General features: G+C 45.7%; 1 protein-coding gene across 4 annotated transcripts in view; it reads right to left on the bottom strand.

Moving 5' to 3' along the window:
* Nucleotides 1-18,283, bottom strand: part of LOC147041442 (cadherin-20-like) — a 41,724-nt gene that overhangs the window by 3,730 nt on the left and 19,711 nt on the right. For 2 of the 4 annotated variants that reach the window (XM_085939097.1, XM_085939098.1), the window contains exons 2-7: nucleotides 3,707-3,972; nucleotides 2,018-2,312; nucleotides 1,640-1,759; nucleotides 1,348-1,515; nucleotides 477-664; nucleotides 9-274 (exon numbers count right to left, since the gene is read on the bottom strand). In XM_085939097.1, coding sequence (XP_085795223.1) covers nucleotides 9-274; nucleotides 477-664; nucleotides 1,348-1,515; nucleotides 1,640-1,759; nucleotides 2,018-2,312; nucleotides 3,707-3,895 — 1,226 coding nt within the window. In that variant the 5' untranslated portion in view covers nucleotides 3,896-3,972. Of the gene's footprint in view, nucleotides 1-8; nucleotides 275-476; nucleotides 665-1,347; nucleotides 1,516-1,639; nucleotides 1,760-2,017; nucleotides 2,313-3,706; nucleotides 3,973-16,750; nucleotides 17,586-18,283 lie in introns of those variants that run through there. The other 2 variants (XM_085939099.1, XM_085939100.1) reach the window with 2 other exon arrangements.

Raw genomic sequence — 18,283 nt, 5'->3', positions numbered from 1 at the left:
CCTCTCACCTCACAGTGTTGTTGATGCTGTCCGGGTCCCTGGCCGCCACCGTCTTAACCAGCGTGCCCACGTCAGCGTCCTCGGCCACGTCCACCAAGTAAGCCGGCGCGTCGAACACGGGCGGCTCATCCACGTCGTCCACGCTTACGTGCACAATGGTGACGTCGTGGAAGGTGTTGGTGTCATGGCGGGAAAATGAAGAGGCGGGCTCCACTTGCGTGTTGGCACCCTCTACCTTCAGCGTGTAACTGCGCTTGGTCTCAAAATCCAGTGGCTGCCACACAAACATGGAACAACACTTCAAACCGTAACACAGGCTTGGAAGCCTAACTTCAGTTAAAAACCCTACCTAAGGTTTTAAACCCAAACTCAAAGCCTTAACCTTGGCTTGGAACTCTGACTTGAAACCCTAACATCCTAACTCTAACCTAATTTAAAATCCTAATCCACAGCCCACTTCAAAAGTGTCGCCCCACCTTTTTCACAGTGATGATGGCGAATCTTTTGCTGGGGTCGGTGGCAATACCAAAGGTGTCCCTCCCGTCGCCGTCGATGACGCGGTACGTCATGTCGGCATTGACTCCCACGTCGCGGTCATCGGCCTGGATGCGTCCCACCTCCGAATCCACCGTGGCGGACTCGGGGACGCTCATCTGGTACAACCCTGCGCACAGGATGGGCCGGTCATTTTACTAACCACCACAAGAGGGAGCCAAACCTCCACACCGGAGGACGACCTAGTTCTGGAAACACTACAAAATATATGCAGAGGAACTCAAACGAAATATAACAGAAGAGAAAAAGCGTGCTCCTTCTGAAGACATTTTTAAAACAACAAAACTGTGAGTATCATTTTTTTCTATTATTGCATATTTTCATTGTGATGTTGCAGCATTTCTTGTACAAGTCTGTTCTCTCATTAAGTTTAAATCATTTAAAATAGTAGCCCAGGCTCAGTAAATTGTAGCAGCATCAAACTGTCCACGCACAATTTTTCCACTACATTTTGATATCTTTCATTTCTCTTTGATGTCTTTGATATTTCATTGATGTCTTTCATGACTTTGATGTCCTGCACCAATAAGATCGCTCAGGTCCGCTTCACCAGTGTATAAATAATACCAGTTTCAAGAAAATTCGGTGACAACGCAACGCTAAACCCGTGTCCTCACAATCGTACCTTAAAACTGCTGACCCTTGTTCAAAACTCTACCCCAGGCTTTTAAACCCTAACATTTATTTGCAACTTTAATGTGGAATCCATTTCTTTGCTTTTTTCGAATCTCTTAACGCTACCCTAACCCACACATTGAGAAAATTGTACGTGTGGAAAAAGACGTGGCTCACTTTGGTCAAAGACGGGCGGGTTGTCGTTGACGTCGCCGAGCGAGATGTCCACGCGGGTGGTTCCGGCGAGGCCGCCCAGCTGGCCGCCCATGTCCTTGGCCTGGATGACCACCGTGTAGTTCTCCCGGGTCTCCCGATCCATGTCGGCCAGGGAGACCCTTACCACACCTGAGGAAACAGGTGCCAAACCCATAAAGCATGCCACCTCTCCCCGCCAATGTCATATGGCAAAGACAACCTCATCATGTCTCGAGTCCAAAGCCAAGTCTTAGATCTTGGAACTGTGACGTACCGGTCTTGGCGTCCACCGAGAAGTAAGGCTGACCCTCCAAAATGCTGTAGACCACACGGGCGCTGTTGCCATACGTCGGGTCATCGGCATCCGTAGCGGTCAGCTGAATCACTGACGTTCCTGGCGGGGATGAAATGGTTCGGCGTTTATCGATAAACCACGATTACGTTTCCAATTCAGTAAGGATTTGAATGTAGGCTGCGCCAAAGCGCTTTTTTGTTCAAACAAGGTTGAAGTCCCTCTCCTCTGTCCAACATAGTTTATATCATGTAATCATTGTATGTTAGTATCATACAACACAACTTTATTGAGATACGTTTTAAAAAACGGCAGAGCTTATACTGTTATCTTCCTTCATCTGGCAAAAATGGGTCGTACCTATTTTGGACATTTCCGGGACAGACGCCCGATATGGTCCGTCAAGGAACTTGGGCTCGTTGTCGTTGATGTCTTGGATCTTGACGATAAATTCGGACTCGGGCTCGAGCGGCCTGTCAGTGAGACGGTTGCGGGCCTGCGCTCGCAGTACGTACTGCGCCTTGACTTCACGGTCCAACCTCTGCATAGCGTGGATATCGCCCGTGCTGTCGTCGATGGTAAAGGTAGTGCCGGCGCCGTCGCCCGTCAGGATGTACTTGATGGAGCCGTCGCCTTTGTCCATGTCCGAGTGGAGCTTTGTTCAAAATAAGAATGTTTATCGAGTCAGCGGTTAACGTGAACTCTCTGCTAAGGATCAAGACTACAGTTTTTTTTTGGCCTGTGAGAACCCTAACCACAATACTCCAAATCCAATATCCAGTAAGCTGAAACCAAACTGTCTTCCTAACCACCAACTCACTAAACCCAATTCCACTTCTTCCCGTATCCAATAACTCACAAATTAATTTCCAAACCATACCGACTCCAACCATAACCAATCCCTTTTGCACAAAACATAAATGGATATGGAAGTGATATCAGGTGATGCAACGTCTGTTCTTTTAATAAAATGATCAGAATATGTCACAGGGCCAAGTGGTTGGATCTAAGATGAGATAATCCTTCATTCGCCAGGGAATCAATTCCAAATTCTATTAATTAGCAGTGCAATGGATGCTAATGTTGACATTTGTCAAGCAAGCAGAAAAGCACATGTTGACCTCTCCAAGATTAGGCTGGCAGGGAAACGCTGTTGGTGCGACGACTCCTAATCACCTTCGAATCAGAGGCAAATCACCAGCCTTTTGTTGCTGGGGCGACCGTGCAGCGCAATCAGAAATCTTTGGAGTCCAAATGGCAGCCTATTGATGGGAAATCACTCGGGGGTTTTGTCAAGGGCCTCGTTGTCATCAAAGAGCACCGCTTCATGCAACCCTTGATGGCCATCTTGTGTGTTAACCAACAGAAAAAGCACCATTTTCAAGAGGATGTGCTTATTTATACATTATTTTTTTGAATACGACTAAGAAATAATTGACTCAAAATTGCTCAAAGTTGAAGCAGATTCGGAGCAGCTTTCCCATTGACCAGTTCAAGCTAGCCCAGATATGTAAACGGGGCACTTTTCCTTCGTTCGGATTCCCATGATGCCTTTCCCTCAAGACTTGTTAGCCGGGCAACTGATTATGGCCCGGGACCTTTTGGAATCCCCCTACGCTCATTAGGTGTGTTTGCATCAGTATTTAACCGAATAATTGCTTAATTCCGCAACACCGCAACAGTTCAATGCGTCAACGTGAATTTTCTGTGAAGGCTTCTCAGGACCAAGACTGGAGTTTTTTTAAGAAGCTTGTCTGGAGATTCAATAAGCACTGGTGTTGCTCGGAACACTGATTGTTTTCATGGTTTCAGATACCGAAACATTTTAATCCTAAACCATCTCAAACATTGCTATCGACCGCTACAATCAGTTCAATTTTAAACCCACTGATCCGAACCAAACCTTAACCATAATCCAGTAGATGATTAAGACCAGAATTGTCATGCAATTTTGTTTTATGTCTTGCTCCAGTTCACAACAAAAGTTGTCTCAAGGAGCAGGTCCAGAACCAGAGATCAGTAAATATGAGTCTGTGTGCGTTGACCAACCTTTCCGATATAAAGCGGGTCCAGCCCGGTGTACTCCTCCAGAACGAAAAACTGGTTCCACACCCAACCTCGTTTGACCCTCTGGACCCTCGGCATGGAGTCTGCAGGATGGTTACCCAGTAAGCCTTGGGGCAGGAGGCTCATCACGCACAGCGTCACGTACAGCCACGATGCCGACTGGGGTTCCATTATCAAGTCCGCAGTTGTAGTCCTCTTTTAAATCTTCTGTTTTTCTGACGGAGGGATGGATGGCAGTGGTAATTTGTCTGCAAACAATGATTGGAGTTGTTTTAAGAAGAAGCACAAGACCTTTTGTCATCAATATTGCGTGGTCGTTAACATTATTTGTCATCTAGGCCCCGACAGGCCTTATGACTTGGCACTTGTCATGCAGCGCATCTGCTCGGAAGGTGGCAAGCGGTTAAAAGACGGTGTGGCGGGAGGAGACGAGAACTTTTCTTCTTGACTGCTGGGCCTATCCCACTTTTGTGAAGCCAATAGACTGCTGCACTCCATGATGCTTTTGTGAGAGCAGGGGCTTTTGTGCCACTGTCTGCAGACTTTTTTTTATCTGCCAGCTCGCTCCACATTGTCCCAGACCTTCGGGGGGGGGCGTGACCGCTTTGTGCGTGTGCGCCGGGCGGGACGGCTGACATTTAACCTCGCTGCTCACCACAAAGAAGCCAAATTTGCTCCCACTCCGCCTCTGTGAGGTCACAGCCGTTTTGCAGCTTTTGATGGCAATGCTTGCTGCCTTAAACTTGCTGGCCACTTGTTTAAGAAATGAGCAGCTGCCGTAAAATGAAGGGGAGATGGGGGTCGGGGGTGGGTGGAGCATCATATGAAGAAGCTTAATTTTACCACCGCATTCCGGTACGCATGCGATGTCACTTTTTTAATCCAATGGGTTTTGTTTGACATGGTAAAAAGGGCAAATAAAGCAGGAGGCCATGCAGGGAAAGCGCAAGCATCTGCCGGCAGGGAATGATGGAGCACAGCCTCAGCGCCGCTCCACCTGCTGCTCCATTAAATGCACCAGCAACAACACACTTCATCATCAGCACATAATGCCGGCAGTCTATATAGGCTGGCTACGACTTCATCAATATGTGTCAGCGCAAAGCCGTCTCCACCAACTAAATCTCATTTTTACACACTTTTCAGGCATCTTGCTGTTACGGAATATAATAACAAAAAAAAAAATCTGCGGCACAGTCGAGGATACATTTAGTCCTACTTGCATCTTTTGTGTGTTGCAGAATTGTGTAAAATTTCAAATACAAAAGCGTTGGTTCACTTATGCTACAAATCTTGATAAAAGCAGGGAAATTCTTTCTCATTTATTCATAGCAGAATTATATTAGAAATGTTATATTATTTAATATACACTTTTTTTTTTTTTTTATTAAAAACGTGTGGCTATCCATGCTTTCCAGGAGGATGTGGATGTATTCTGATGTTGTGCCTTGGTGGAGGTCTCCACTCTCCTGAGTGAGATTGGCCATGAAATTGGATGAGATCACTAAAGTCATCTCAGTGTGCGGCACAAAAACGTACAATTTGGGAACGTGAAGCGCAATCAAGTGTTAATTTCACAGTGGTCGTGTTTTGCGCTATACTTTCACCTCCTATGCAAAAAGAAACCCCCCACGCCGTGAAAAATGCTCTAAAAGTGGGAGGACCCGTGAAAAGGGCTCCCGCCCCCCCACTGGATAGTTGAAGGGTCATGGCCAATTTGTTAGGCACAATCAATTTTACACGTCAGATCCCAACCAGCTTGCTGTGGAACGTATGTCAATGTAAAGAAATAAAAACAAGCACAAGCTAACTATCTCCTTTATATGCCATTGGGGGATACGGTGATTTAAAAAAAAAGAAAAAAATGAGTTAAAATCATCAACTGGACATTTGTGTGATATCATGTTGAAGAAGTCCATTACCTTGCCAGTAGGTGCATTGTGTCTCAATACTTTTGCTGGCATGTCATACTTGAGAGGCCTTACAAAAGTATCTTTTCGCTCAAAGACCGGCTGGTTCGTTTAGCGCTCAGCAGAACGCCGTAAAAAGGAGTCTTGTCATTTACGAGGAAATTAAATCACACAAACTGGCTGCGGTCCCGGGCGAGGGGATGATGTCATCGGGCATAAACATCAAGCGGGAGAGTTTGCAATCAGTGTCAGTCAAACCGAGCCACGCATCACTTCAAATTAAGTCAAACCACATCACGGAGAGTTTGCCGTCCGTCGTGGAAGAAACCAAAAAGGCTTCAGAGCTCAACCCCAGGTATGAGTCATCAGAGGAAATCAGGTTGAGCTTTGAGGTCTGAATGCCTACGGGAGTTTTGATGTGTACCCAATGGGAGGGAGATGCACGCGCTTGGCATCTTGACTCGCCAGAACATCAGAGAACTCCTCCTTCACTTTCTGACAAAAACAGCATGAGGGCCAAGCCTACCTAGTCTAAAGTCGTCTTTCCAAAAAGTGCAAGACTTCTGCCCACTGATTGGTCAAAAGAGAATACTGGAGGAATTCACATAGTTTCATGTTCCTTATTGGGGATTTTGTAAAACAAGCCATCTCGCTGCCATTTAAAATATTTTAGGGCAAATACTGTACACTTTCGATTCTTATTTGTGACTCTTCCAGTCTTTCTGGAAATTGAAAGAAGTACTGAAATAGTCAAACTCCCGTACTTCCCATAGTTGAAATCCAAACGAGCTATTGTAGAAAAGTAAGCGTAAAGAGTAAAAGGACAAACGGGTCTCTAGTGTCATTTTTCACGTGTGACATCAAATGTGAACATCTTACCTAATTCTTACGCTACAACTCCTCCGCCGTGTGCTCGTCTCGTATCTCTAGCTTCTCCCCCCCCGTCCGAGCAAAGTCACCTTCAGTCCTCACTCATTTCTGCAAGTTTGTTGGACTGCCTGCCTCCTCCGTCTGCATGCTCTTCTTGTTCCACATGGAAGCTTATCTGGGTGGGGGGACCAATCGGACCTGAGCGCCAATTGTCCTGCTCCATGGAATCAGCGGGACGGCCTCCCCCCTCCCCTGCTAATGCAGTCGGAGGGAGGAGTGAAGTGAAGAGGAAGGAAGGAGGGCTGGAGAGTGGTAATTGACAGCAGGATAGTGATGGGGGGGGGGGGTGTTGAAATCAGGTCGGGAGATAAATGTAGTAGGGGAAAGAATGTGACTACCTTTACATGCACTCAGTATTCGGGTTAAGGTCAGAATTCCGCTTTCTGAAACATTCGGAATATCCCGTTTACGTGGCTGGACGGACAGAGACGGACAGAAATGCATTAAAATATCTTAAGACTTTGTAATTTTGTAGCACAAAGTGCCCGGGAAAACGATACTGCCCAAGTACTCATCGGTGTCGGTGTGCGGCTGGATTTAATAAAGCCTGCGGAGGAATTCATGAGCATAAAAAAATGAAGCTTCCCATGTAATTGCATCCATGGTCAGTCAGAGGAGCAGCAATTAGTTTCCCAAATTGCTGGAAAAATACTGAAAAATGAGGCTGTGGCAGCGGCGGGCGGGCGGGCGGGGGAAGATTGGGTGACGGTCACGGAGATGTGATCCGTGTTTGGGGAGAAGGCGAGGGGTCTCGCAGAGGCAATCACGGAATGAACGGCGCCGCCAGAGAGCGGGCCACGCCGCATTCCTCCTCGGGAGAATCATATCGGAGAGGCGATGGAGCATGTTGGAAGTGAAATGAGAATATATTAGAGAGGAACAGGCGGCTGCGTGCACGCCTTCTTGCTTTTCATTACACACTCGCAAGTGTTTAAATATTGGATTTACTAAAGTGATGGAAAATTCAATTTCCTACCCCCCTCGAAAAACATTGAAGACCATGGAGCCGAGTGGATGAAACTTAACTTGGATCTTTTTCTTCCTGGTTCTACGTGTCGCTTTTGGAAGAAAAATGAAATCGCACTCGATTAGTTCCTGACACTTTTTCGTAAACAGCCAGATGGTTTAAGAAGTTAACTTCAATACGTCTCTCTCTGGTACATGTCTTTTTTTTTTGTTTGTGTGTGGCGTGTCATTCTTCAACACCCCCGTCACCACCCTGACCTCTTCCTCCCTCCCTCCCTCCCCCGCCATCTTTGTCTGTGCTCAGTACCCAAGTCAATCTGTCGGCGGGTGCCTGAGCAAGCCCAACCCTCCCACGGAAGAAAAGGCAGAATGGGGGCCCCCCCTAGCAGCGGCTTCCATCCCAGTGACAGAATAATAATTGGCAGAACAAATTGAAGCTAAAAGGCTTATGGAGCAGCTTTGAAAGTCTGGTTTTGGTGGAGTGGGGACAGGAGGGGAAATGTGGGGAGGTGTATCTGAAAAACACGTCCCTGTGGGTCTGCCGCACAAAGGCGCTGATCCGCCGTACAAATAGATTGGATACAGTGGTGTGGCGCAAGCTTGTGGACTTTGGTTTGGGGCTAATATGCAAGATGTCGAACGGACACGGTACTTTCACGCGTGCCGTCCTGTCCGCCTCCCCTTGAGACTTCCTTTAAGGTCGTAGTATGTCAGGTCACTGCGCCAGAAATCGCCACCTCCCCGAGTTCCTCATAAAAGCTTCATTTAAAATAGACGTGTGGAAAGGGAACGAAAACAACGACATCTTAGCTTTTCAGTTTGCTAACGTAATGCTAATCTTTTTATTCAGATGTTATAAGCCTCTAAGCAACAGAGTGAACAGAAAAAGGCAGTACACACAATGATGTAATATGCCTCTTTAATAGTTCAGGCCCAGAAGTCTGCAAAAACTGGACGCTACAAAGTTTGGATAAAAGGGAATGTGCAGAGCTTTTTTTTGTTCAAAAGAGTGAAAAGTACAGAACAAAAGCACGACAACTTTCTCTTTTTCAAGGAGTGAAGGAAGGAAAGCCCTAGCTACCAGGCTAGGCTAATGAGCTCACGGGGGACGTTTAGCGAGCAGAGAGCGCTTTGGTTTGCGCATTTGATGAACAATAAGGTGCGAGATGACAAGAGCGACGCTCCGGGACACTTTTGTATGATAGCGCAAAATAGTGACTGAGGTTTTTTCGTTTCCATCCTAAAGAGAGCGTTTAAATTAGCCTGTCGGGTACATTGATTGCGAAAGCATCTTGGGACTGTCCCAATAATTTTCTGTGGTTGTTGGCATAGTCTGTGGTGTTCCTCAAGGGTCAGTCTTTGAGCCCATTTGAAATTTGAAGATCTCATATCAGTTGTATGTAGATGGCTCACTACTCATCCCCAGTTCCTCTTCTGCATGCCAAATAAGGGCAAAGGCCAATCCACTTCCTCCTCAGCCTGAAAGCAGCCTCACCTGTGCTGGCACAGGTGTGGCTCATCTCAATCAAACAAGCTGTTCCAGATCATCTCGTCAGAGGCTGTCTACAAAACCCCCAGAGAGACGGTGCGCTCGAGGCCTCCACGTTAAACTTCTGTGGTCAGCGCTCAACTCCACGTCAAACCAGTGTCTCCTCCCTCAAATCCACCTTGGATCACCTTTGGTGAGAAAAGTAACTATTTTATTTTTGCCCTAAAACCTCAGTCTCTGTGTCTTGTCTCCTGGGTCCTCGGCACTCCAGTTGAGCGTAACAACTAACCTGATAAGATGATGATCATTTATCATTTTACCTCACATTTTGCTTATTCTCTCCTCACCTGTCTTAGGTTGTCCATCTTATACGTATGTTAGCCTGCGACAGAACAATAGAATTTCGATTCTGTGGCAAGAGAAAGGATAATGCTGACTAACGAAGGAACTGGCGCTCGGCTAAATTAATGCACAAGGAATGTGCTAAAACATGAATATGCAATAAGATGAGCTGCTGAAGCATGATTGCAAACAAGCTCGCGTTGTCCTTAAGTGCTGCTGATGTTTAATTTAAATATTAGCTGAAATATGCAAGTGTATACCAGGTGCTAATGTATTCAAGATATGATACAGAAGCTGACATTGCAGCATTCCTTTTACTCGCCTAAAAGACAAAGTAAGTGCTCGCATTTAGGACTTTTAAAATGAAATAATCAAACAATACCTAGCATGTGATTTGGTGCACTCTCGGGCCAGGCGAACATCTTTTTAGTCGTGATTCACAGGTCAGAATACACGAGTGCAAATTTGAGTCCTCATTTTGTGTGTCTGGCGGGCAACTCCAAATAATAGAAACACTTTGGGTCGGAAGCAAACAACCTGCCCTCACTTAGCGAGCCCACGTAGCGCTCGGCTTGTATCACCGGTGCCATGAGGAGATGGCGTGAAAGAAGGTTATGCTGGAAAGGAACTAAAGCCGCTGTGTCATCTCAGATAAGAAGCTCAGCTCTCTGCCCTGCTGCTCCACATTAAAAATGTCACGGAGATGTACAAAGAACTCCTCCGTGTCTTTGGGGGGGCGCCCGCAAACCTTCTTGTGTCTAATTTGCAGAGGTACAAATATTTTGTTACTTTACTTTGGTCTTCTACGGGTGTCATTTTACGGTATCTGTTACTTTAGCGTGAATAGTTGTGCCACCTCTGTTATCTCAAATGGAAATACAAACGTGGGAACGCGTCCTTGTTGTCGTGGTGTTGAGGGACAGTACTGGGCCAAATCGGCAACCTTTTCTGTAATTGGTGGCGAGAAGCTTTAATTGTGAGCCATTGCTCTTGGCACAAGGTTGGGAGAGTCAACCGTGACATTAAGCGGCGTCATGTGACTTCCTGCTGGGCGGCTTGGCCTCAGACAAGCTGTTTCTTTCAGGATCCTTCTCCACGTGACCTTTTCGTCGTCGTAGTCGTCGTCGTTGTGTGTGTGTGTGTGTCTGCCAGGATATTGACTTTCACTCCGCTACGTTAAACTTCCATGCTCGGCTAAGACGAGGAGGGGGAATAAGAGTGGCCGGCGCTGGGGATAAAAGGCTCCCCGAGCCGTTTGATGCTGTATTCCGACAGAGACCCGGCCTTGATGAGCTGACGGGAGCCGAGGAGCGGCAGCGCTGCACTCTGATACTTGGCCCCTCCCCACCCACTGTTCTTGGTTCTCTTGACCCCGCTCGCGCCGCCACATCTGAATGAGCAAAGTGACTTTTGAAGTCGCTCCCTCGCTACGTGTTGTGACTGACGCACAGCAAACAGAGTGAGCAGCTCCATTATGGATGCGCCTTCAATATTTATTAACCTGCAACTCGACACGCCAGTGCCTTCACTCACTCTGACAGCAAACACAAGTGAGGTTGTGGCGGGGGGGGGTCAGGATTACAGCCCCCCTCAGCCCCACCGTCAAGTTGTCAGTCAAACTCTCAAGAATTATTGTCTTTTTGATACTCGTGCTGTCGATTCAGTTATTGAAAGGGCTACCGAGCTCAGATTCCAAAAGGGTCTTCGCCCGGTGCTCTGGCCCTCCCACCCCCACCGCCATCAGGGTGGCATGAAAGTCGGGGGTTGCGTCTGGCACTCAACGTAAGCACGTCGAATATCTGGAACACGCTACAGCAACCGTCCATTAAGTCAATAAATAACTAAACTGTTGTCGTGTGTCCCTCAGGGAATGCAGGCAAACATCCACCCTTGAATGGACGTCACGTCTCGGTCGCCGGCGCACGCATCAGCGGGTCGGCCCGAGTCACTCGGCAGAGTCAATAGAATAACAATTAGAAGACAGCACGCACGCTTGGTTACACATTTGGCATGCGGTCGGGGGCTGAGGCGCTGGGCACGGAGAGGGGTCCTATCCAAAGGCGGCGCTGTCTAACCAGCAGATTCATATCGCTTTGAGTGTGTTAGGACTCGTCCTGAGCCAGTGATCACAGGAGGAAATTGTTCCATGGGGTTTCAACAATGACACCGTCTGACTGTCTACACCTCCAACCCCCAACCACTTTACCAACTTCAAACAAACCCTATCTAAAGGTCTTTGATACATTTAGTCTACATTTTCCACTCGCGCAATAGATTCTGAGTAAAAAAAAAAAGGAGCTTGTAAGGGTTAAAGTTCAAATGGCATAGGTAGACTCGGACGTCCTCCACATCAAACACTCCAGGTGTAAAAACAATTCGTGTGGAGGAGAACATCTATCAACCACCTCCACAAAGGCATTATTTAGACAAAAACACACTCTCTGACTGGATCCTGACCCTGACGTGCTGTTGTGTCAAAGGAAGGAAGCGTGAAGGTCTTTTGACCTCCATCCTGCACGATGACTGATGCACAACAAGAGGAAATTACTTTTGGGCTACATCCTTAAAGGTGGCCGATTGGATTTGGTATGACCCCCCCCCCCCCCTCAATTTTTTTAGCAGCTTCAACAGATCAGTGTGCATGCCCATGTTGCACCAATATAAAGGCTGCAAAGTCTTTTTACCGAGTCAGTGTTGCTAAATTTGCCATTTGGTATTGCGTTTCTGATCCAAACAGCAAAAATGCGACTGCATGTTAAAAACATGTTGAAACCAATTCAAAGCATCAAGAGATTATATCAGGAGAAATAAAGTCCCAGAAAGGGGAAGCAAAACCAAAATCTGTTCCAATAATGCCAATGTAATTTGTGCCTTCTTTAGGTGAGTAGGAAAAAAGAAAAAAAAGCAATATTCTGTGAACGTGGCCAGCCTTAGCAGTTCCAAATTCTTGTCACTAATGTGACACCTCCGTTGCATACGTGAGCTCCCAAAGTCACAGCAATCAAGTTAGAGTAGAAGGATTCACACATCTGACGTCTGGGAATGTTTGACAAGTCTCAGAAAGTCAGAGCAAAAACATCATTGATCGTCCGATCGATCTTCAGGCCAAATCTGTGAGGATGTGACACTTCTGGGTCTTACTCCGGGGAAAATTACCTCGCGACTCATTCCTCCGTGGCGTGGCGTGGCGGCATAATGTGACACCTTTATACTCACAGAACTGACACCTGCTCAGATTCTAAGATGGGGAAGTGCAGAAAGTCAGACGTGATATCTAATCTTTGAGTGTCAGCGGGAAAGCTCCACGAGAGCTTGCCATTATTGAATGAATTTTTACAGAAATAAGAAAATAACCATGTTAGCTCATGGACAAATGTCTTAAACCGGCATTAAGATTTTCATCGTCTCAGAATAAAAACTGGAAGTCAGGAGGATTTTTTTTCCCAGGGGGCTAACGATCGTTAAATTCAAGGTGCATCGTGTACTACCTTATGAGCTGTCGTAGCTTGCAAAAAGTTTCAACGTCAAGGCCTAGAGAGCCCGCGGGTTATATTTGTGAAGCTTTCCACTCCTGAATCTCCTCCCCATGCCTGCAGGTCCAGGTACGCACACCACACGGTGCGTCAGAGCACACGATGCACGGCTAATACGCAGCTGTCTGACCTGATTAGCTTTAGCGTTAGCGTTCCCGGCAGAGCCCTCTGCTCCATCAGAGGGAATTTCTGGTCGGGTGCACGCCGGCCCACGTGGATGCTGCTTGACGGCGGGAAAGTGAGAATGTGGATTGGATTTGAGAGTGGATGAAGCTCATGTGCCAGACTCCCCTTGGCAGAAACAAGATTGCAATGTTTTCAGCAACTTTGCTCCAGCACAAAACCATAGAGGCATCCATTTTCCAGTGCCCTCGTTTTTAGTGGGTTATTCAGCCGCTGTGTCAAACGTACATCAGCCCGACATTTTGGCCACTGCGGGTAGAGATTCAAAATACTCTTGTACCTGACAACAACAATGTCACAGTACTGCCATGAGTGGAAATTAACTTTAAATAAATTTAATTTATTGTGTGCTGGGTTTGTTGCCCCAAAACTAATCCAACATCATATTTCCCCAAAGAGTAAAAACAAGCTGGAACAGCTCTACTTTTTCATGATGTTATATCCCGTGGGTGTCCCAATACATTTGTCTGTCTCTCTCGGGTTTGACTTCTTGTTCAACGGGGTGTCACTTTAAAGAGTTTTTCAGCCAGAAGTCAAACTTCCCGTGTAGCGGAACAAAAGGGGAGCAAACAAAGCGGCCGGTGGAGGCTCGGCGGTGTTGGAGGTGATTGGATATTTTCTCATTCATTAGCTTAGCTATAATCTGCGGCGGCCTCTGAGAGCAATAAGCAATTACGCCGTGTTTATCCCCACGACTCCGACAGAACTAATCTGCTCTCAACAGCCAGCGCCGGAAATAATGAAATTAATTACGACAATGAATGCAACTGGCGGAGAAAGGTAGAAACGTAATTATCCGTATTGCTGCACCCCCCCTCCCTTGTCTGTCAGGATAAATGTTACGCTACCTTTTCATTCTTTCATCATAACAAGAGGAATACTCCTGATTTGCCTCTTCATCATCACGATCATCTCACATTATGGATTGCGGTGACCTCGAGCGAGGCAACATGACCTAGAAAGTAGCTCTTCAAATTCAAGGCCAAATTATTTCACAATTGCACACTAAAACTTTCATTTAAAATTCAATTTAATATCAAACGGAACGAAAAACAACCTTGACCAGGAGGACAAACAAAACCTTACAGATCAGAACATGCAGTGTTTTATTTAGCTTCTGCGACCAATTTCTTGGAACAATATGAAATTTGGTAGGCTGTCCTGCTTTATTAATCCTTCAATACTAGTGGTAGAAATTTTCTACAATCACTACCAGACATCTGATAAATATTGTGTTTTCATCAATCAAGATAAGCTTCCGGTGATTTTTTTTTGTAGCACCACCTGTCGCTTTGACATGCACCCGCCGCATAAGGACAAATATAATCATCTGCAAAGTCCCATAGCTGCAAAGCTGTAATAGGAACACCTCGGTGCTGTACGTCCACTTCAATAGAGTCAACTTGAGTTCTGCGGCTCGGAATGTATGTAACATACTCAACAACCTGACATAGACATCCAGGCACACATTTTTTTAACGTCTCCATTTTTCAGACACTTAGCGATTGTTCCAGAATCTTATCATTAACATGGGAGTCATCCGAGGCTAAACTTCCCACCGAGCATTTTGCAGGCATCACAGTTAATGTCAAGTGTGAAAAGCAACGTTTGAAAAGAACAAGTCGGCTGCCGCACCGCTAACATGTAATTACGTTAAATGGAGAGTGTGCCGAGTAACTCGGAAGTCAGAGAGGCTTCTTTAATGTGTTTTCCATTAACCATTCAAATTGGTCCAATTTCCTTGGCTTATTTTAGTGTGCGCCCAAAAAATGGATGCGTACACCTCTCAGGTGAAAAGAAGTTGCGCTTTTGTTTGCCTCCTTTTCACTCCAATTGATCTGCAGTCTCTTAAGTCAGCTTTGCTATTGATTTACGCACTAAAGCACAAATGTCAAACTCAAGGCCCGACAGCCAGATTCGGCCTGCCACATCATTTTATGTGGCCCGCAAATTCATGTCAATACTAAAATCACAAATTGTTTTCACTTTTAAAAAATAGTGATATTGCTAGCAAGTTTTATGAGCATTCATATTTTTGGAAATATTTGAACCGTTTTTCTTCGTCTCTGTTTTGAAAACTAGTTATTCACTCATTTGTTGTGTAGCACTATATAAAATATGAGACATTCACACATTTATTTGGGTTGACAATTTCAATGGCACTAAAACATTTTATTGTCAAAGCAAGAATTTTTCTGAATTACACGGTGACATGTGGCTCAAGCTGATTCTGGGTCAGTGGCTAATTGCTCACAACAACCTTTGTCTAAGTTTGTGATATGTTCTCGAATACCTGCAGGGCTTGGAAAACCAAAATTAGCCACTTTTTAAAATATGATAATGCCAACTAAGTAATAATAATACTAATAGTGCCGTCCATCAACGGGACAAATAAGCCTCCTCTTCATTCTCATCTTCCTTCTCCGAGCTGCAGAATTCTGATAAACACACGTTGAGACATGCAGACTTCCACGTGCCGATACAATCGACCCAGTGACAGATTGCGGCGCCCACCCCTCGCGTCTCATCTGACCCCCCCCCCCCACACACTCACACACCTCTGGGATGAATTACCACACGGCTCCCAAGTGCCAACAATTAGCTAAATAGGCTGAGGATTGATCTACGCAGAGCTAAGTGGGGGGGGGGGATCGACTGTTTGTTGGGGTAAATATAAAAGATGTCATGTTGACAGAATTCAAAAGTCAGTAAGCTACGCCACATAAATGTGTTCATTTTATATGCAGGCCTATCCGATTAGTAAGCTCATCTTTGGATGGCTGCTCCATATTAGCCGCAAAAAACAAAACAAAACAAAACAAAATGTCATCGATTCCACATGAGACCAACTAAAAACAAAATGAAAATAATGCTATTTAATACAATATTCATGCGGTTATCAAACTGATAAGCAGATTGAGGACATTTGCTGACATAAATCAACCATTTCAATTCAACAAGATCTTAATGAAAAAAAAAATCCTCTCTATGCATCTCATAATCATCATCAGTGTGACAAAGACACTTGGCAGCCGAGGTGCCAGAAATGTTGCCATTGCAGTAAAGATGATTTAACGATGACTTTCGTGACAACCAAGGATAAAAGTCCCCTCACTCCCACCCACCCGACCCTACGTGTGGTGTGCCCGACTCATTTCCAACCCAGCGGACATCCACGTATCCCGACCTTGTGTCTGAATCACAAGCCCCCCCCAACCTTCCCCAAAACCTCCCTTTGAGATAAATGCTGCTGTAAATTAGAGTACATAGCCGAACGAGTCTGTTTTAAAAAAATGCCGACCTATCACACGCTCTCCAGGCAGTAGGTGGCAGTCCTGTGGATTTAGGGAGCGTGAACATTGCCAATGTTGGAAGAAGATAAACAGATGTTAACACATGGTGCCTGGATCCCTGCAGAGGGTTTATGTTTGAATATGTCTGAAAAGACACAGGAATTATGTGACTATGGTTCAAAGGAGCCTTGTAGGGACATTTCCAGGCGGGGTTCATAAATGTAGATATGTCTACCCACAAAAGAAACCATGCCTGAAAAGATCTGGTATTGTTCTTCGAGGTTGGTAGAAGTTGAAAAGAAGCTTGGACTGGCACGGAGCACTAAAAAAATGTATCTAGAAAAATTAAGATGTGTCGAAAGCCCAGAAGCTCATCTTACCGTTCACTTCTTGGTGTGACATTCATTCCTCATCACGTCATACTCTACACAACTGCCTCACCCGCAACGGGAGCTGTACTTTATTGTCAGTAGGTGGACTCTTTTGTTCCTTGCGGAAAAATAACCCATCGCACTCTTGTCAACATGAAACATGACAACTCATGTCATCCGGCCCTCGGAAAGAGAGTCAAGGAAGTCCTTTCTCTTTACGATGTCACGCAAGCTGAGCGTCCTTGTCTTCCGTCTTCAAGGTTACGCTTCTAATGAATAATATGCAGTATATTCCAAAAAAACATGGCATACATTACACAGGCAGTCAGTTCACTCATCAGGCGACTGGTCACGGTTGAGTCTTCACTGTGTCCCAAGGGCACACCGTGCACGGCCTCAGGACAACGTGTCCCACTTCTGACACGATTATGCTAAAATATTCGCATTCAAATTTGCTCAGTGCATCTCCCTAAGACTGAGCCTTGAGGAACCCCGCAGGAAATACAGACATTGCTAAAAACCACAGGAAATTATGTCTCTACGTATGAACTTAATTGGTTCCACGATCGGGTTTGTAAGTAGAAACGTTAGTAAGTAGAAGCAACGTTTCCCATAGGAATCAATGTGAAAGCAAATAATGCGTGCTGGACTATCCCAAAACGTACACTTTTTATCCTATTACTCTATGTAAAACACACAGAAAGACGATTTTATTTTTGCTTTTTCAAACCTTTATAAGAAAAACTAAATGTCATTTTATTCTTGAACTAACTTTGCTTGGGAGTCGGGGTTTTAACCTGTTTTCATTTTCTACACTTGCTAAAAATACCACTGAGAAGACAGAAAAAGTTAGGCGAATGAATTATTGCACGCATCCACGTATTCCCTGCAATGTGCTCTCTCACGTACTTGTCGGTGTTATTATTTAGTTTTCCGACCGTGTGAGTAGTCATTGAACGCACCTTGTGCAGAACTCCAGTGAAAACTTAAAAAAAATTGTCTGCTTTTGTGACGGTTCCGAAGTCAATTTCCAGTTCTAGCAGGTTCCTCCAGTGTGCCGTGTCACAATGTGAGGCAAGCTTAAGAGATTGCTTCTCAATCAGCTCTCGGAGCAAATGAATAATTGAAAGGCAGCATAGCTTTCCAGGTGACATCAGTTCTTAGTCTGCTTTGAAATTTTGGAGACTCAGTAGGCGTACATGCGCCTTAAATAGGCTGATGGGTCAAACACTCGCCGAGCGGACCTGCGGGCATGGAGGCCAATTACGCCAGTTCTGCGCTGCACAAACACCTCCGTGTGTCCGCGAGGAGAAGCGCTGTCCTCTTGTTTAAACAGGGGAAATGTGTTTGCTGTGTGGAAGGTGTGGGGGCGGAGAGAATTTTTTTTTTTTTTTCCTCGCCTGCCGTTCTCCTCATCAGTCTCATCCACTCTGACAAGCTTCCCAGCGAGTCCTTTCTGTACAGGCTACAAAGAACACGTGAAAAATCAATGAAGTTTAGATCAGCTGGCTATCAATCCTGACATCTCCTCTTCATCTTCTC

The sequence above is a fragment of the Syngnathus leptorhynchus genome, chromosome 19, assembly GCF_054491065.1.
Source record: "Syngnathus leptorhynchus isolate UIUO chromosome 19, UIUO_Slep, whole genome shotgun sequence".
In the NCBI taxonomy this organism is placed as follows: domain Eukaryota; kingdom Metazoa; phylum Chordata; class Actinopteri; order Syngnathiformes; family Syngnathidae; genus Syngnathus; species Syngnathus leptorhynchus.
This window is presented reverse-complemented; position numbering and strand designations above follow the sequence as displayed.